Source organism: Lolium rigidum, chromosome 1 (assembly GCF_022539505.1).
Source record: "Lolium rigidum isolate FL_2022 chromosome 1, APGP_CSIRO_Lrig_0.1, whole genome shotgun sequence".
Classification (NCBI taxonomy): domain Eukaryota; kingdom Viridiplantae; phylum Streptophyta; class Magnoliopsida; order Poales; family Poaceae; genus Lolium; species Lolium rigidum.
In genome coordinates, this window is record NC_061508.1 from 248,251,098 (window position 1) to 248,268,875 (window position 17,778).

General features: G+C 43.1%; 1 protein-coding gene across 3 annotated transcripts in view; it reads right to left on the reverse strand.

The window, feature by feature from the left end:
- Positions 1-929: 929 nt before the first annotated feature.
- The window catches only part of LOC124692417, a 57,780-nt gene continuing 40,931 nt past the window's right edge, over positions 930-17,778 (reverse strand). Inside the window, exons 1-4 of one of the 3 annotated variants that reach the window (XM_047225803.1) lie at positions 5,368-6,142; positions 2,862-2,948; positions 1,927-2,023; positions 930-1,437 (exon numbers count right to left, since the gene is read on the reverse strand). In XM_047225803.1, coding sequence (XP_047081759.1) covers positions 1,359-1,437; positions 1,927-2,023; positions 2,862-2,948; positions 5,368-5,407 — 303 coding nt within the window. In that variant the 5' untranslated portion in view covers positions 5,408-6,142 and the 3' untranslated portion in view covers positions 930-1,358. Of the gene's footprint in view, positions 1,438-1,926; positions 2,024-2,855; positions 2,949-5,367; positions 6,143-17,778 lie in introns of those variants that run through there. The other 2 variants (XM_047225796.1, XR_006999512.1) reach the window with 2 other exon arrangements.

The following is a 17,778-nucleotide window of genomic DNA, read 5'->3' on the forward strand; positions in this document are numbered from 1 at the left end:
AAGAACTCCTGGTCGCCCTCCGCGAGAAGATCACGAACGGCGTCGGCGGCCGGCTGCCGGGCGCGCTTACGAGCCTTGGTGCACCAAGCGTCGCATCCCGGCCTTGGTGATGAACGCGAAGAGGCAGCGTTCGTCTTCACGTGTAGAGATCGAGGCGGTCGCCCTTGGACATGCCGCTCGCATGCACGAACAACCTCCACGGGGGCCCCATGACCCGGTACGCCTTGTTGGAGTTGAGGTTCACGGCATACTCCCGTCAAAATTCGGGCGGAGCTGCGCCAGACGGAAAACAAAATTCGGCTCGGGAAAACAGCCTGCTGCCAGCCTGTTTCCAGCAACGCCAACCGAACCGAGGAAGTAAATACAGTAATCCTCCACGCGACAAGTTGTACTCGGGAAAATGCGCCTACAATTCATCGATCGATTCGAGCATGCACGGATCCATTAAAGCATGTACTCGTGAACGTACTCCCTAAAACTTGGCTACCGCCCTCGCGCGCGTGCTTCTTATTTTTTCTTTTTTCTTTTTTCTTTTTTCATTTCGATCTGCGCTCTTGAGCCTGCGTGCTGCACGCGTTGCATCCCTTGTCACCGCCGCATCAATCTACATACATGCATGCGCGCGCTTCAAACCCAGATGTATAACCCAGAATACCAAGAATCAGGAGCCCAAGCACTACGCATGTGTGCTATAGCCAAAACCTAGTCATCGCTACCAATTAGCAGGTCACAGGCTGCTCCACGTATACGTTACAAGGGGAGAACCAAAACCTCACCTAACCATGGAAACATAGAAAAAAGGCCACCACTGCCTGTTTTCACGTCCTAATTAAACTGGTTAACTCAATCGAAAATCAATCGAGAATGATCATTTCAATTATCAGGCCGGTAAAAGTAATCTACCATTGAAAGTATATTCCTTTGGTACAAAAATTCAACAGCCCACCACTAATGTATCTTACTGGAAATCAATAAGATGACTAGTACGTACCACCAGCAGCAGGTATATAATTCAACAATCAAACCACTCAGAATACCAAATATCAAGAGCGCAAGCACTACCCACAAAAAAAAAAAAAAAAAAAAAAACGCGCAAGCACAACTCATCTGTGTTATAGCCAAAACCTAGTCATCGCTACCATTTAGCATGTCACAGGCTGCTCAATGGCCATGGAGCACGTATACGATACAATGGGTGAACCACAAATTAACTCACCTAAACACGGAGGCATACAAAAAGGCCACCGCTACCTGTTTCCGGGTCCTAATTAAGCTGGTTAACTCAAGTCTTGATCTTCTGTTCATTACAAGAAAACCGAGGACAGAGGGAATGCCATCAAGTCTCGTGATAGCAGTAGCTACTCAAATGTAGTCAGCGACGGACGCGGTGGACCGGCCAGAGCCGCACAAGACGAAGCCTGCAACAACCTCCCCTGCCTGCACTCACATACACACAAGTAAACTTCAGCAAATTTGTACAGCTCAACACAAACAAGCTCTGCTGATGTATAACACATGACATCCATATAAACACAACATTGAACACTCCAAACATAGCCCATTACCAGAATGCATATTCATGCACTTGGCATATAAGAAGCCAAATGATATTAAGTGCATAACTGCCACATAGTCAAATTATCGGCAGGAGCAAATACAATCATATTCAGTGGAAACATGCTAACATGTAGAATTCAGAATCAAGGGTATCATTTTGTTCTTACCATGTTGCGTAGCTACAGCTAGATAACAAAAACCACCCAGTGAGCCAGCCGAACCTAAGCATGCCATCTAATCAAATTTCCTAACGACAAAATATAGCGTCCATTGTAGATCACCACATAATACTAAACCAAAGCAGTGCCAGTACAACCACACCACCAGAGTCCTAAATAAGAAGAGACAAGTGAGGACCATGATACTCACCTAAACCCGCCAAGTCGAAGAAGAGGGCCACAGCTGCCAGCCGGCTGGATCCAGCGGCCATGACTACCTTCTAGCCAGCTGCACATCCACTTATTCCCTGAGATTCGAAAACACAAAGATAAAGGAACTGATCCAATTCGAAAAGGAAATACTACAGCTAGAGAATATTCAAGTCAGGCAACAATTTCCAAGCTAGACATACAGGGTACATGTAGATGGCAACAATTTCCAAGCTAGACATACAAGAAATACTACAGATGGTCAGAATGTCAATTTCTTTCTTATTAACACAAAAAAATTACTAGAACTAAAAACCGTTTCCAAGTCACAAACAACTTAGGTGCAGATATCATTCTTTCGAGATAAGCAGCAACATCATAGGCATTTCAAACAGGAAAAAACAGAATTAATCCATCCTTTTAAGGTGGCTGCCTTTGTGGAACTAGTCGTGCAGACCAGCTCCAAAAAGCAGCAGCTCGGTTACATGACCGCATATGCTTGGGCACCTCATACGTTAGAAAAGGAAACCAGGATTAGTATGCACAGCACATACACCGATCACAAGAACAATTACTCAACAAACATCATGAGATAGCATATAAGAGATCTAGGGTTCAAGCAACCTAGAAAATAGAAGCAAATACAAAGATATTCAGTGGAAGCAAGGAACATGCTAACATGTAGAATTCAGAATCAAGGGTATCATTTTGTTCTTACCATGTTGCGTTGCTACAGCTAGATAAAAAAAAACACCCAGTGAGCAATCCAGCCTAAACATGCCATCTAATCAAATTTCCTAATTACACAATATAGTGTCCATTGGAGATCACCACATAATACTAAACCAAAGCAGTGCCAGTACAGTGCAAAGACAACCACACCACCAGAGTCCTAAATAAGAAGAGACAAGTGAGGAACATGACACTCACCTAAACCTGCCGAGTCGAAGAAGAAGGCCACCACTGCCAGCCGGATCCAGCGGCGATGACTACCTTCTAGCCAGCTGCACATCCACTTATTCCCTGAGATTCGAAAACACAAAGATAAAGGAAGTGGTCAGGAACTGATCCAATTCGAAAAGGAAATACTACAGCTAGAGAACATTCAAGTCAGGCAACAATTTCCAAGCTAGACATACAGGGTACACGTAGCCGCCTCCATTTTCGAAAATATGAAAAAATGCCACACGCCAGTATTCTGTCATGCATCTCACCGTCAAGACCAATCTTTTGCTCGGCCCACCGATTGTTCCTTCCTCTCTCTTGCGACATGGCGCTCCTACAAACATTAACTAATTCATCCATCGATTAGAGCATCATGTAGTTGTAGTTTCCTAGAACAGCCCATACTCATCCAATCGATCGATTCAAGCTGTGGAACGAGTCTGATTGGTATCCACAAAATATTATCTGCCTTCTTCAGCCTGCCTGCTGCTGGGAGCGCTTACTACCATAGCAACCGAGGACACTCAGCGGTTCAATTCAAAACGAATGCAACTAAGAACGTGCACAGCGAAAATTACAACTTCCGGTCACACCCAAACACACGCCGGCCAGCACCACTTCGCCCGTGACATTACACTATCTCAGGTTCACACTATTACTGCTTCTGCTAGCTATTACAAGAAACCAAAACACCGACAGCCACGCGTAGCCAGTCACCAAATCAATCGACAATGATCATTTCAAATATCAGGTCCGTAAAAGTAATCCACGATTGAAACTAGTATATATTCCTTTGGTAAAAAAAATTAATTCAACGCCCTGCCATTAATGTATCGTACCGGAAATCATAAGATGGCTAGCTAGCTAGTATATACCACCACCTACCAGCAGGTATATACACACAAAATCTATTCAATCCAACCACCCAGAATACCAAGAATCAGGAGCCCAAGCACTACTCATGTGTGCTATAGCCAAAACCTAGTCATCGCTACCAATTAGCAGGTAAACAGGCTGCTCAACGGCCATGGAGCACATATACGTTACAAGGGGAGAACCAAAAACTCACCTAACCATGGAAGCATAGAAAAAAGGCCACCACTACCTGTTTTCACGTCCTAATTAAGATGGTTAACTCAAGTCTTGATCTTCTGTTCTTTTTTACCAGAAAACCAAGGACAAGGAATGGCATTAAGTCTCGTGATAGTCAAATGCAGTCAGCGAGGGACGTGGTGGACCGGCCAGAGCCACACAAGACGAAGCCTGCAACAACCTCCCCTGCCTGCACATACACACAAATCAACTTCAGCAAATTTGTACAGCTCAACACAAACAAGCTATGCTTATGTATAACCACATGAGATCCATATAAACACGACAAACATAGCCAATTACCAGAATGCATATGCATGTACTTGGCATATAAGAAGCCAAATGATATCAAGTACTCCCTCCGATCCTAAAAAAGTGTCGGAGCCACTGTCTAATTACGTTTTCTAATTAGCCCCTTTTAGATTAATCAAATTGATTGATTGCATGTGCGTGCATGGTCCACACACTACGGAAACGAACTGCATGCTGCATGCGCCCTGCATTCAGATGGGAGTGCGGGTTGATAATATAGAAAGAGCAAGGGTGTGTTTGCAAAATTGTAAATCAGACACTTTTTTGGGATCAGAGGGAGTACATAACTGTCAGATAGTTGAATGATCAGTAGCAGCAAATACAAGCATATTCAGTGGAAGCAAGGAACATGATAACATGTAGAATTCAGAATCAAGGCTATCATTTTGTTTTTACCATGTTGCTTAGCTACAGCTAGATAACAAAAACCACACAGTGAGCAACCCAACCTAAACATGCCATCTAATCAAATTTCCTAACGACAAAATATAGCGTCCATTGGATATCACCACATAATACTAAATCCAAAGCAGTGCCAGTACAGTGACAAGACAACCACACCACCAGAGTCCTAAATAAGAAGAGACAAGTGAGGAACATGACACTTACCTAAACCCACCGAGTCGAAGAAGGCCGCCGCTGCCAGCCGGCCGGATCCGGCGGCCATGACTACATCCTAGCCAGCTGCACATCCACTTATTGTCTGAGATTCAAAAACACAAAGATAAAGGAAGTGGTCACCAACTGATCCAATTCCAAAAGGATATACTACAGCTAGAGAACATTCAAGTCAGGCAACAATTTCAAGCTAGACATACAGGGTACATGTAGATGTCATTTCCAAGCAAAGGCAACAATTTCTCTACTGTCTACAAAGTCAATTCAAAAATAAGCTCTTATTGCAAACAATTGAGCAAAATTACTCTTCAACGCTAGAAGCTCTGCCGATATATAACACAAATGATCCATAAAAATAGCAGAATTAATTCATCCTTCCTGAGATAATATTAAGCAACAGCAACACAGGCATTTCAAACAAGAAACAACAGAATCAATTCATCCTTATAAGGTCGCAGCATTTGTGTTGACTCACAGACATTAAAATGCTTTGTTGAACTAGTGGTCCAGATCATCTCCAAAGAGCTCGAGGTTCTGCCCACATTTAATAAAAACTACAAGATCAGCTCCAAGTCAGGTTTAAGCTTCACAGTTCACATTCATCAATTCGACCAAACAACAAGTTCAATAAAAACTTAACTATAATCTAAAACTAGTGCTACAGATGGTCAGAATGTCAATTTCTTTCTTATTAACACAAAAAAAATACTAGAACTTCAAACCGTCTCCAAGTCACAAACATCTTAGGTGCAGATATCACTCTTTTGAGATAAGCAGCAACATCATAGGCATTTCAAACAGGCAAAAACAGAATTAATCCATCCTTCTAAGGTGGCTGCATTGTCTTGACTCACAAAAGATTTAACTACTTTGTGGAACTAGTAGTGCAGATCAGCTCCAAAAAGCAGCAGCTCGGTTACATGACCGCATATGCTTGTGCACCTCACATGTTAGAAAAGGAAACCAGGATTATTATGCACAGCACATACACCGATCACAAGAACAATCACTCAACAAACATCATGAGATAGCATATAAGAGATCTAGGGTTCAAGCAACCTAGAAAATACAAGCAAATACAAGCATATTCAGTGGAAGCAAGTAACATGCTAACATGTAGAATTCAGAATCAAGGGTATCATTTTGTTCTTACCATGTTGCGTAGCTACAGCTAGATAAAAAAAAAACACCCAGTGAGCAATCCAACCTAAACATGCCATCTAATCAAATTTCCTAACTATACAATATAGTGTCCAACTGTCCATTGGAGATCACCACATAATACTAAACCAAAGCAGTGCCAGTACAGTGCCAAGACAACCACACCACCAGAGTCCTAAATAAGAAGAGACAAGTGAGGAACATGACACTCACCTAAACCTGCCCAGTCGAAGAAGAAGGCCGCCACTGCCAGTCGGATCCGGCGGCCATGACTACCTCATAGCCAGCTGCACATCCACTTATTCCCTGAGATTCGAAAACACAAAGATAAAGGAAGTGGCCAGGAACTTATCCAATTCTAAAATTCTTACTGAAGGAATTAATAAAGCTAGAAAACATTCAAGTCAGGCAACAATTTCCAAGCTAGACATACAGGGTACATGTAGATGTCATTTCCAAGCGAGGCAACAATTTCTCTACTGTCTACAAAGTCAATTCATACTGAGAAAAATAAGCTCTTTCTGCAAACAATGAGCACAATTACTCTTCAACACTAGAAGCTTTGCCAACATATTAAGCAGTATTAAATCATCCTTCCTGTGATAACATTAAGCAACAGCAGCACAGACATTTCAAACAGGGAACAACAGAATCAATTCAACCTTATAAGGTAGCAGCATTTGTGTTGAATCACAAAAATTAAACTGCTTTGTTGAACTAGTGGTCCAGATCAGCTCCAAAGAGCTCCCACATTCAATACAACTCAGGTTTAAGCTTCTCATTCATCAAGTCGACCAAACAACAAAGTTCAACAAAATCTTAAGGAAACTAGAGCTACAGAAGAATGTCTATTTCTTTCTTATTAACACAAAAAAATACTAGAGCTACAAACCATTTCCAAGTCACAAACAACTTAGGTGCAGATATCGATCTTTCGAGATAAGCAGCAACATCATAGGCATTTCAAACAGGCCCAAACAGAATTAATATATCCTTGTAAGGTGGCTGTATAGTCTTGACTAACAAAAGATTTAACTACTTTGTTGAACTAGTAGTCCAGATCAGCTCCAAAAAGCAGCAGCTTGGTTACATGACCGCATACACTTGTGCACCTCACATGTTAGAAAAAGAAACCAATTACTCAACAAACATCATGAGATAGCATATAAGTGATCTAGGGTTCAAAGCAACCTAGAAAATAGAAGGAAAACAAGATTATGATCAAATATACATATAAAGAGTTGCAAAATACTAAAGTATGATCAAGAATTAGGCTCTTAAGCCATCATGGTAAATATAAGCGATTTACAAACTGCAACAATTCAAAAACGAACAAGATTTTGAATTGTTGCTACGTTTCGCTAGCTTTTTCTTGCTGTTTTCGATGTGAGTTGTGAAAGCAATTGCCATCAACAAGCAGAAAAAGGCTTAAGGCTTATACTGTGCAAAGGCGACATAGGGCAAAAATCAATTGAGGCGCGGAGAAGATAGGCTGCTTCATTGATGTGATATTGAACTACCACATATGAATAACATCAGGCAATGCAAATAGGACAAACATGAATCCGGTGCCAGCATGACATGCTGCTCGAGGGATTTGATCCCTACTAACCGCACATAAGAAACCATCACGCAATGAAAACAGAGACTAACTGAAGCATTCATTCGGCCGTAGTGTTCTTCACTAAAAATATGAACAGGGTATTGCAACAATTTCAACAAAACCCACTGCCATCAAACCATCATATTTTCCAAAAAATTCATATCAAACCCACTCCATCCGAAACACACATAGGCAGAGCTAGATGGGCGTGCTATCACGGAGAAAATAGAGGAGAAATAAGAGGAACCAGAAATTTACCAAAGCCCACAGAGTTGAAGACGATGGCCACCAGCTGCCATAGCATGCCGCTGCCGCAGTGAACTCACGGGGTGGTTTGCACTCTTGCCAGGGACACCCAGGTGAATTTCCTGTAGGTGCGAAAATTTCTTCATATGTATATCCAATGGAAATTTGAACCACGCAGCACTAGTATGAGAATCTATAGTTAACTAGAGCAATGTATCCTGCAGCAGTATCATACAAGATTAGGTGGCGGACATGGTGTCGATTGTAGCGCTAGGACAGGGGAAAATTAATTTCGACCTTTGGTTGGCGATAGGTATTCCTGGGCGGCAGCGTGGATGTGGGGATTCCGTGGCGAGCTCCTGCAAGTCGTGAGCGCGCCTCGTCCGGCGCTGTCGGCCGTGTCGGGCGGCCCCCCGAGGACGCCGGCGAGCGGGATGCCGGAGCTCGCCCGCGGCGGCGGACTTGGAGGTTCCCTTGGACGAGCAGCGACTCCCATGGCCGCTGAATCGACGGCGAGGGCCAGCCGCACTGTGCGAGGCGAGCGCCGTCGTCCTCGACCCCGGCCTGCAGTCCCGGCAAGCACTAGGGTTCGCTGCGGGTGGGGGATGCAGCAGGTCGGGGATGCAGTAGGCTCGGGGACACAAGCAGCAGTCCGTCCTCCCGTCTTCCTGCGCCGGCCGCCGTCCTGCAGGGTCCCGGTCACGCCGCCGCCGGAAAGGAGACAGCTTTTCGTGGCGGCGCGATTAGGGAGGGCTTCGTCGACGGGAAACCAGCGGGGAGAAGGCGCCGGAGCTTCGTCGGCGAGCGGCGGCGGCATGCGTGGGCGGCGGCATGAGTTGGGTGAGAGAAAAGGGGAGGGGAATGGACTGGCTGGGGACTTGTGCGTCCGTCCCTTGGTTTTCATCTTTGGCTGGAAATAAATTTTTTGCTGCCGAATTATTTATTGTACTCAACACTAAAACAGTCAATAACAACATGTGATGTATCGCATGCAATAGTACGTACCTAACTCGTTCTTTCACTAGCTAAAAATACTAGTGTTGAATCCTAGTTGCTACATATGTTAATTCGCAAAAACAAAAGTTACTATGTATATTCATAAAAATATGTGACATGTTTTTCTAAATTGGAATGCATCTAGAGTGTATACATACCTTCGAATTTAGACCAATCCTTTTATGAACGGAGAGAGTACATATTATGATTTCACCGTTTAGAATGGATGGATATGTGATATATACATAAGCATCACATCACATCATGACATGTATATATGCAAACCGTCTCGAACGATCCTACTACTCTGTGCTAGCTCGCGATGAAATCGACCAAGCCGAGATAAATCTCCCTAGGCCTAGAAAATAGAAGATATACATAAAACCTAGACCATGAACCACTTTGAAGTGGCATCTCATACGAAACCCTAGATTTGCACCTAAGCTGGCGGGGTATGGGTTGGCAGGTTTTCCCATGGGCAATATCCACGGGCGACATGATTAGCCATGGGAATGATATGGGCACGAGTTTATACCAATGGATGACCCGTGGGTCGCCCGATTATTGTTTTCAATTAATAATAGTGCATATAAGGGTGGCATAAAGAGGAAAATCAATACACAAATCTGAACTGGCACCCCATTTGCAAACATAACTTCCCTGGAGGATGATTTCATAATTATAGCACAAAATTCCCACTTCGAGGCCACGATCAACTCTTATCACATGAACTATTCACGGCCCGATCAACCAAAGCTGGGCTAGCTCGGCGTGCGGAGTAGCAGCCCTGTGATGTTGGGTTGGCCCGTTCGGCGCGATTTAAGGAACGAAACCACTTCATCAACGATGCGGGAAACGAGGATGCATCTGAAACGTCCAACGGCTGAATCAGACGGTCCAGAGAGTTAAATTACTGTGGTTGCTTCTAGGTGGTTCCATTATACTGTTAACTAATAAGGACTTGGAGTCCTTTTGAGGTTTTCATGTTCCCAATACCTACACTGTCACAAACAAATACATGAGCACTTGGAATCGATCATGACTTTAGAAGTAAACAAGGGGTAGGCACCACGAGGCACACAAAATAGGGTTTCGCTTAAAACCGTGAGAGGAAGGGTCAAAAAATATCCCCTTATTGCATTCGGTACTTATATGGGTATAAAAGTGTGGTGTGAAGAGGAAAAGCCAAGATATAACTCTGAAGTGCACCTCTTTCGTAAACATGACTACCACGGAGGAAGATTGTAGACTTATAGTGTTAAGCTCCCATTTCGAGGCCTCCGTCCCAACTCTTGTAAGCACGTGGGATCCTTTTGATGTTTTCATGTTTATAGGACCCACACTAACACACACACAAAAGATAAGCTTCACATGGAATCCCTACCCTTGTTGCATGGAATCCTATTATGGGCATAAACAGATGGTGTAAATAGGAAAATCGATTACACAACTCCAAAGTGGCACCTCTTTCTCAAACATGACTACCCCGGAGGAAGATTTTAGACTTATAGTGTTAAGCTCCCACTTCGAGGCCTTCGTCCCAACTCTTGTAAGAACGTGTGATCCTTTTGACGTTTTCATGTTTATAGGACCCACATTAACACAAAAAAAAAGATAAGCTTCACATGGAATCACCACTTTGGATGATAAATTGGGGGTACACTCCATGGGGACCACAAAACATGGTTTCACCTGGAACTCAGAGAGGAATGGTCGGAATCCCTACCCGTGTTGCATGGAATCCTATTACGGGTGTAAAAAGGATGGTGTAAAGAGGTAAATCGATTACACAACTCCAAAGTGGCACATCATTCACAAGCATGACTATCTCGGAGGAAGATTTTAGAATTACAGTAGAAAACTCCCAGTTTGTGGCCAGCGGCCCAACCACCAGTCTGTATAGTTAGTGGCGCATGTCATTTCTGCAACGCTACTGTTAATTACAATGGCGTTGCAAAAAAGTTAAACGCCACCACTAAGCTACTACTGATAGCGTTGCGTTAGAAACGAAACACCGCCACTAGGTGGGGCCAGCATCTTGACCAAGCGAAATATAATATGGTATTGTACGCCACCATTGTTTTGGTAGTAGTGGCGTTAGGTTGTACTGGTGGCGTGAAAATGGAGGTACATATATCACGCATGTTGTGGTTGGTTTTTGTTAGCACATCTCCAACGACCCGACGTATTTTAAAATGCATCGCCACGAACGGTCCGATTAATTTACGCAGAGCCGCTGGGATAAGGTGCAGATTCAGTTATTTAGTCACGTGGACAACGTACTTTTGCGTCGGCCGTGGAGATGCTCTTAGACGAGCATCTCTTAATATATGTCTTATATGTGAATAGTACTTTCCTAGTCCATCATGTGAATAGTACTTTCCTAGTTTTTCTTGTTTTGGTTGTACGTGCTTTCAAGAAATCTGTTAAATATCAAAGAAGTAAATCTGCTGAAAATTTGCCCCTCTAATTTTCGTATAGCTAAGCTATGTACTTTATTGGAATCACACAACCATAAACACGCATGCAAAACGGTAATTAAGGATGGACCAGAAAAATTTGGAAAGTCGAACCGTCCACAAAGACTTAGTAATTGGACCAGATTGACTAGTATACTACTACTGATTTTCATCATGTAATTAAGACATAGCACGGGATTACATGTCATCGATCCGTGGCACGATAGATCTCCGTTGTCCATCCTCATTCCCGCTCCAAACAATCAACGATGGATCCAAACTCCCTCCATAAAATTTTTATTTTTGGAGCGAACGAAAATCTTCTGGCAAGTCCAAAAGCCAGCAGAAAACCCCACCCCACCCCTCACATCCTCTACCCAACACAGCGACACGTCTTTTCCCCTTCGCAGCGCCGCTTCTCATCGCCGGCAAATCACGGCCGATTCCGGCGATCCCTCGCACCGTCACCAACTCCTCCTCTTCATGTACCGTCTCTTTGTCGTGGAATCACCGTTCTGCAGCCCCCACGGCGAGCCCTAGACCCACAGGAATCCTCCAAAGCAGCGTCGCCGCTGGATCCCTCTAGCTCTGGCCGGCTGGCCCTCCTCCCCAACTTCATCTCCAGGCCGCATCCACGACCACCCACTGCCACAGATCGAACGGCTCCTTCTGGTGATGCCGTGTGACCGCGGGCGGCGGGACGGGCTCACTGCGGCACCGGGATGGCGGCGGGGAGGCACGGGGGACAAGCCGGTGGTCGCCTGCACAGTCTGCTGCTACAGGCGTCTTCTTCTGGCAACCCGGCCCTCGACCTACTAGTGGCGACCACCTGCACCTACCGCCGGCCACCAATCGAAGCAAACTACTGCAGCGCGGTGAAGCCTCTCTCTTCCTCCTCCGGTTTCCTCCATCCATTCTGGCTAAATATTTTAGCTTTTCTTCCGTTAAACATGTAGTTAGTAGAGAAAGTCACGTTCATCTGAATTTATGTTCAGTCTATTAGCGAGTGTTATTCAGCTGCGTGCCAACGATTTGTCTCCGGTTCCTTGGGCTGCCGGGTGTGAGTGCACACACCAACGAGAAAGTTGTTCCGTCGCTCTTTTGTTCATTGCTTAAATTCTCTCTATTCTAATTGTAATGCAAAAAATACGAAATTTCTTTGTGCATGCTGCAGTTTGCAATCATTTCCTAGGTGGTCTTGGAGTTCGTTTGCTTCTGTTTAGACTTTTCTCATTTTAATATTCGGAGTTCTGCACTTACAGGGTCACCCATGGCAACAAATCGAACGGCTTCTGCAGTTGACGGCGTGTGACAGTGGGCTGCAGGAGGGGCTCGCTGTGTTGCCAGGATGGCGACAGGGAGGCACGGAGGATGAGCTAGTGTTCGTCTTCCCTGCAGCCCAGTCGGAGTTGCTTCTGCTGGTGTCTTCTGGTTACCACACCACCAAGGTTCTACTGTAGGCCACCACTCCGAGATGGTATGGCCTCGTGAGGTCTCTCTCCTCCCCTCCATCTAATCTTGTTAACAAATGCATCTTTTGTCCTATTGAATTGCATGCGTATACATGAGATAAAAAACATAGGCATGTATCGATGTACTGATTAGAGAAGCATAAGGATGTGTGTGCGCATCAACGTGTATGTGCGCGGCTCCTTTGGTTTCGGTCACTGATTATTCATAGGAAGTGCTGAGATATTTCATAGCGTCCATCTATCTGTTGTTGTTGTGATAATTTGGGATGTTGAAACTTATTCTGAAACCTCAAAGAACTTGGTACACACGTTGTGGAGCATTGGTAGTGGCAAGTCTTACCCTCACGAAGTGCAATGTGAGGAGACCGCGACTCGAACCTGGGACCTCTCGGTCACAAGCGGTGAGGCTCTACCGCTGCACCAGGCCCGCCCTTCGTTGTGGAGCATTGGTACATATAAAAAATAAGTTGGTCATCTTATATTCTTGTGATATCTTCAATTAAAAGATGTTTGGGCCAGAAAGGGTTTAATTCATTTCCACTTTCCAATATTCACAGTTCGATTAGAGTTGAGAGTGACCTTGCACTTGTAATATAGTTGCTATTTATCTATCTTGTAGTTTTGAAAATAATTTGCTATAATCCTCCGATATTTGAGTTTTTATTTGGAACAAATACACATAAGTATTTGTTCCTGTTCCACTATAGGTCATAATGACAAGGTTGGATTTCCAGTACATGGACACCAGCTTTCAAAGATGGTCCGATGGATGAAAAAGTAAGCGGAACTGGTGGTGGCCTGGAGTGATCCAGCCATCCAGACGTGCTTTTTATCATTAGATATGATGTAGTTTTTGCTATAGTTTTGTGGTGTACTGAAAGTATGAGTGAATTTGGTGTGATGTTGCATGTTGTGTTGGTTCATGCTCAAGCATGGCTGCATCTACGTTTGTCAATGTTTGAACCTGATGTAATCTCCAAGACTTTTAGTAGTATTTTCTTGACATGATGATAGAAGTCATCAACAGGTCTGTTAAATTAAAACCTGATCAAACATGCACATCATATTATTTAGCGTGTTTAAGTATTAGGACAACAATCTCTTAGATAAAATATAATTTGGGCCTGATTTTGTATTTGCCTGACAGTAATTGCTGTATTGGTGTTTTATGTGCCTGATTTGGAGTTAATTCTGAATTTTCTTGCAGGAGAAGCATGAGGCTTATTGCCAATAACCAAAATAATCAGCGTACCTTTGATAGAAATGGGAACATACTCACTGGGTTTTTTTTTGCTTATCTTGATTCTATCTTTTCACTACGGAGCGGGCCTTTATAATTTATCAATTTGTACGAACTTATTGATTAAAAGATTTTAGGCATGAAAGTGACTATCCAGGTAAGGTAGCCAGGGTTTAGGCATGAAAGTGACTATCCACATCTGGAGCCTTCCATGATACAACATCAACTTGATGAAGTCTGCTACTTTTTCTTGTTCAAAATCATTTCTTTTCCTCTAAATAACAAAATGCTCAATTAAAATTGGTTTGCAGGGAGAAGAATGTGTACTTCTTAAACATGGGTTGGTAGATGTTACTACCTCCGTTCTAAAGTAAGTGCCGTAACTTTATCTAGATTCAGATGTATGTAGATGCATTTTAGTTTTAGATACATCTGTATCTAGATAAAGTTGAAACACTTATTTTAGAACGGAGGGAGTATATCTCTATCCCAGTTGACCTTTTTTTACATGTTCTTTTGAGGTTCGAGGTGGCATATCTGGTTGCATACATGTTTCTGATAGTTCCATGTTTAATTTTCAATACTTTGTTTAGAAGGACAAAAGGTGGTCATTGATTTGTTATCTCTGCATTGGGTTGATCATCTTAAAGTTGCTAGCTACTATCATCTCTGTCATCTAATGAATATCATTGGTACTTTCTCGTTTATATCCATCTTGTACTGATATTCAAATATCAGTTCAATTGCAGAGACAATACAAGTATGCATTGCAAGAGATAAGCAGACAAAAATGAAGCCACTAATTGCAAGTCGTGGCAAGGAAAAGGAGGGGAGATATAGAGGAAGAGGTCTTGTTTTATGCCCTGATTGCAGTGATGCTGGGCGGTTCTGGCAGCCGGAGATTCCTCTACGACATCTCTAATTTAAGCAGGATGGAAGGAAGGATTTCCCTTTGGCAGGTAAAGTCGGATACTTCTTCTAATTGCAATGTGAAGAGTATGAACATCGGAGTCTTGGCAAGCTTCGGGGCTTGATTTAGTTTTATTTGCTTGTGGTGTTAACTTGGATTAGCACATGTGGATTGGCTCTTATTTTACCATAAGATAGATTGCCTCCTGTGATATCCAGATCAAGATATATGCATTTAGAAGAAACATGTTAGTTTAGTTTATGAATACATAATTATTCCTAATTCATTGACCATGGATGCAACGTCTGTTTGGGGTGATGATGGTTCTAGATTTTGTACCGTTATAAAATAGTAGTGCATCTTGCTCTTCAACGTTGTTTATAAACATTTCAAAGCATCTCATGCATCACATGGGAAACTAGCATTCATTTTGATACCTTTCATGCATTTGGGCTTACTCTGAAGGCCAATCTTATTCAACCTTATATGCTGACATACGCACATGATTCGTGCTGATGCGAATTATAATTGGTAGGTAATCAAATGAAGGTTCTACTTATGGGCTTAATATATGCAAGTCAGAGGAACTACGTGCTCAGTATATTGATTTCCTAAATAGTAAGCCCATAAGTAAGGGGAAACGCCGGCGCTTCCCCTTACTTGGGGGAATTCCGCGAAGGCGACGTTTTTCGAGCTCATCGCAATCGTCGTCGCCTAGGCTTCCTCCGCCGCATCTGCTCCTTCCTCCGCCGCGCGTAGAGGCCTCGGTGACTATCCCGGGGCCAACGGTTAGATTACTTGTGTGGCGTAGGATTAGTTGTTTATTTTGGCTATAATATGTAAATTATGTATGAATGTAGCTCGATCGGAGCACTGAATTCATTCCATTTCGCATGTTCATCGCCAAAAATTTCCCTCGACGTTTGATTTTCTTTTCCAGTTAGTCTTTTCGGTTTCTACTCTGCGCCTCGACTAAAATCGACGAAACCGTAAAATTCGGGAGACTGAACTCCATGTTTTCGGTTCCCGCTTTTACGGGCACTACTAGAGATGCTCTTATAGCCGCCACGTAGCGTTGCTAATAGTATATTCAACAATTAGATAAACAGTGTGGATCATGGGTTTAATGTATTTATTAGGGTGGAAGCGCTTGATGTATTTGGTCATTGTGGCTATGTAGAAATAATAAGAATTTTTATGATTTTTTCACTCATGCAGGTTATCTACCAGTGTACAGCTTTAGTTTATTCATGCTAATTTCTATACTGAGTGGGTAATCTTGATCTATTTATGAAGGTGTCTACAGGTTGGAGGTAGAACAAGAGATATTTTTATCCAATATGGATAATGGTGTAATCTTGGTCCTCCATGATCTTAGATGCCTTTGCAGATCCATGGATATGTATAGTGTGCCTTTTTATTTTACCTTTTGTTACGTCTGCGACCGTGTGCATCTTAGTTATGTAGAGATGAAGTGTAATATTTCATATTTTGTTAACTAAATTAGTAGTTAATTTTTTTCTTGAAATACGTAAATCACCTGTAAATCAGTATGGATGGAGTATTTAGATGGGTTAAGTAATAAAGCTTCTTTTATAAAAAAAATATCGTCTTGACGACTCTCTAGCCACTAGAGAAGAAAAGACAAACATATACACTATATGCTATTTCTTACTGAAATCTTGAGCAACTAATGATCATATTCATATAACTTTTAATTGCGGGTATCATATCTACATACTCCCTCCAATCCTTTCTATAGTGCCTATAGATTTTTGGCATTTGTTTCACAATATAAGGCTGTAGCTTGGCTTTTTTCAATTACCCCCTCCACCGGTTAACTCCCACACGACATGCATGAAAAAAATTCATACAAATTAGGAAACAATTAATTGAGATTCCTAATGCATGGCCCCAAGAATTGCTTAGATTTAGGAAGCAGTATTTTTCTTTCCTTAATTAAACCTGGTTGCACATATATGGAGAGTCAACCAGACAGATTTGTCGGATTTGTTACGGTAAGTTAGGAAGTTATCGATTTCCCTAATTTTAGTCTGATCTTAAATCGTTCAGCTAGGGGTCTTGTGTAAAAAATACTCTTGCGCTAATTTCCGTGGCAAAAATCTATAGGCACTGTAGAAAGAAACGGAGGGAGTATATCAATATACGGTGGTAATTAGCTTTATATAAGAACAGGCAAGACAAAGAAAATCCTGGCTGTCACTTACCATACTAAATCTTGGCATAGAGTAATAAATGCGTATTTTCCTTTATTACAGCAATTCCAAAAATCGAAGCAGCTTAGAGATTACAAATAGTACGGCAAAGGCAATCACATCTAGAGAGAGAAGGCAAATAAACTCGTACTCGTTTGAGATCGATCCAATCTCTGAGCAAGAACACACGAGAAGGGAACAGCATGGCTCGTATCTCTGCACTAGTACTAGCTCTTGTCCTACTTTGGCTCGTCGCCTTCGCAAGTAAGTTTCTTTTGCTGTCACGCTTCATCTTTTGCGTTCCTACAACAACTTCAATTCACGGCAGCCAATTTTGTTGCAGCGTCAGAGAAGCCAACGTGCTGCCGTGACTACCACCTGTGGGGCAACGAGCTGGAGAACGTAGGCTGCCCGGTGCCGGAGAGGACCGAAGATTGCAACGCGTGGTGCCAGCAGTCGGCCTGTGCCAGGGACGACGTCTGCAAGAACGGCTTCTGCAAGAAGATCGGCAAGCTGCACTACTGCCACTGTAAATGCTGACCTGACCGATCCAGAGGCCGGCCGACGTTGTGCTGCTCCTTCC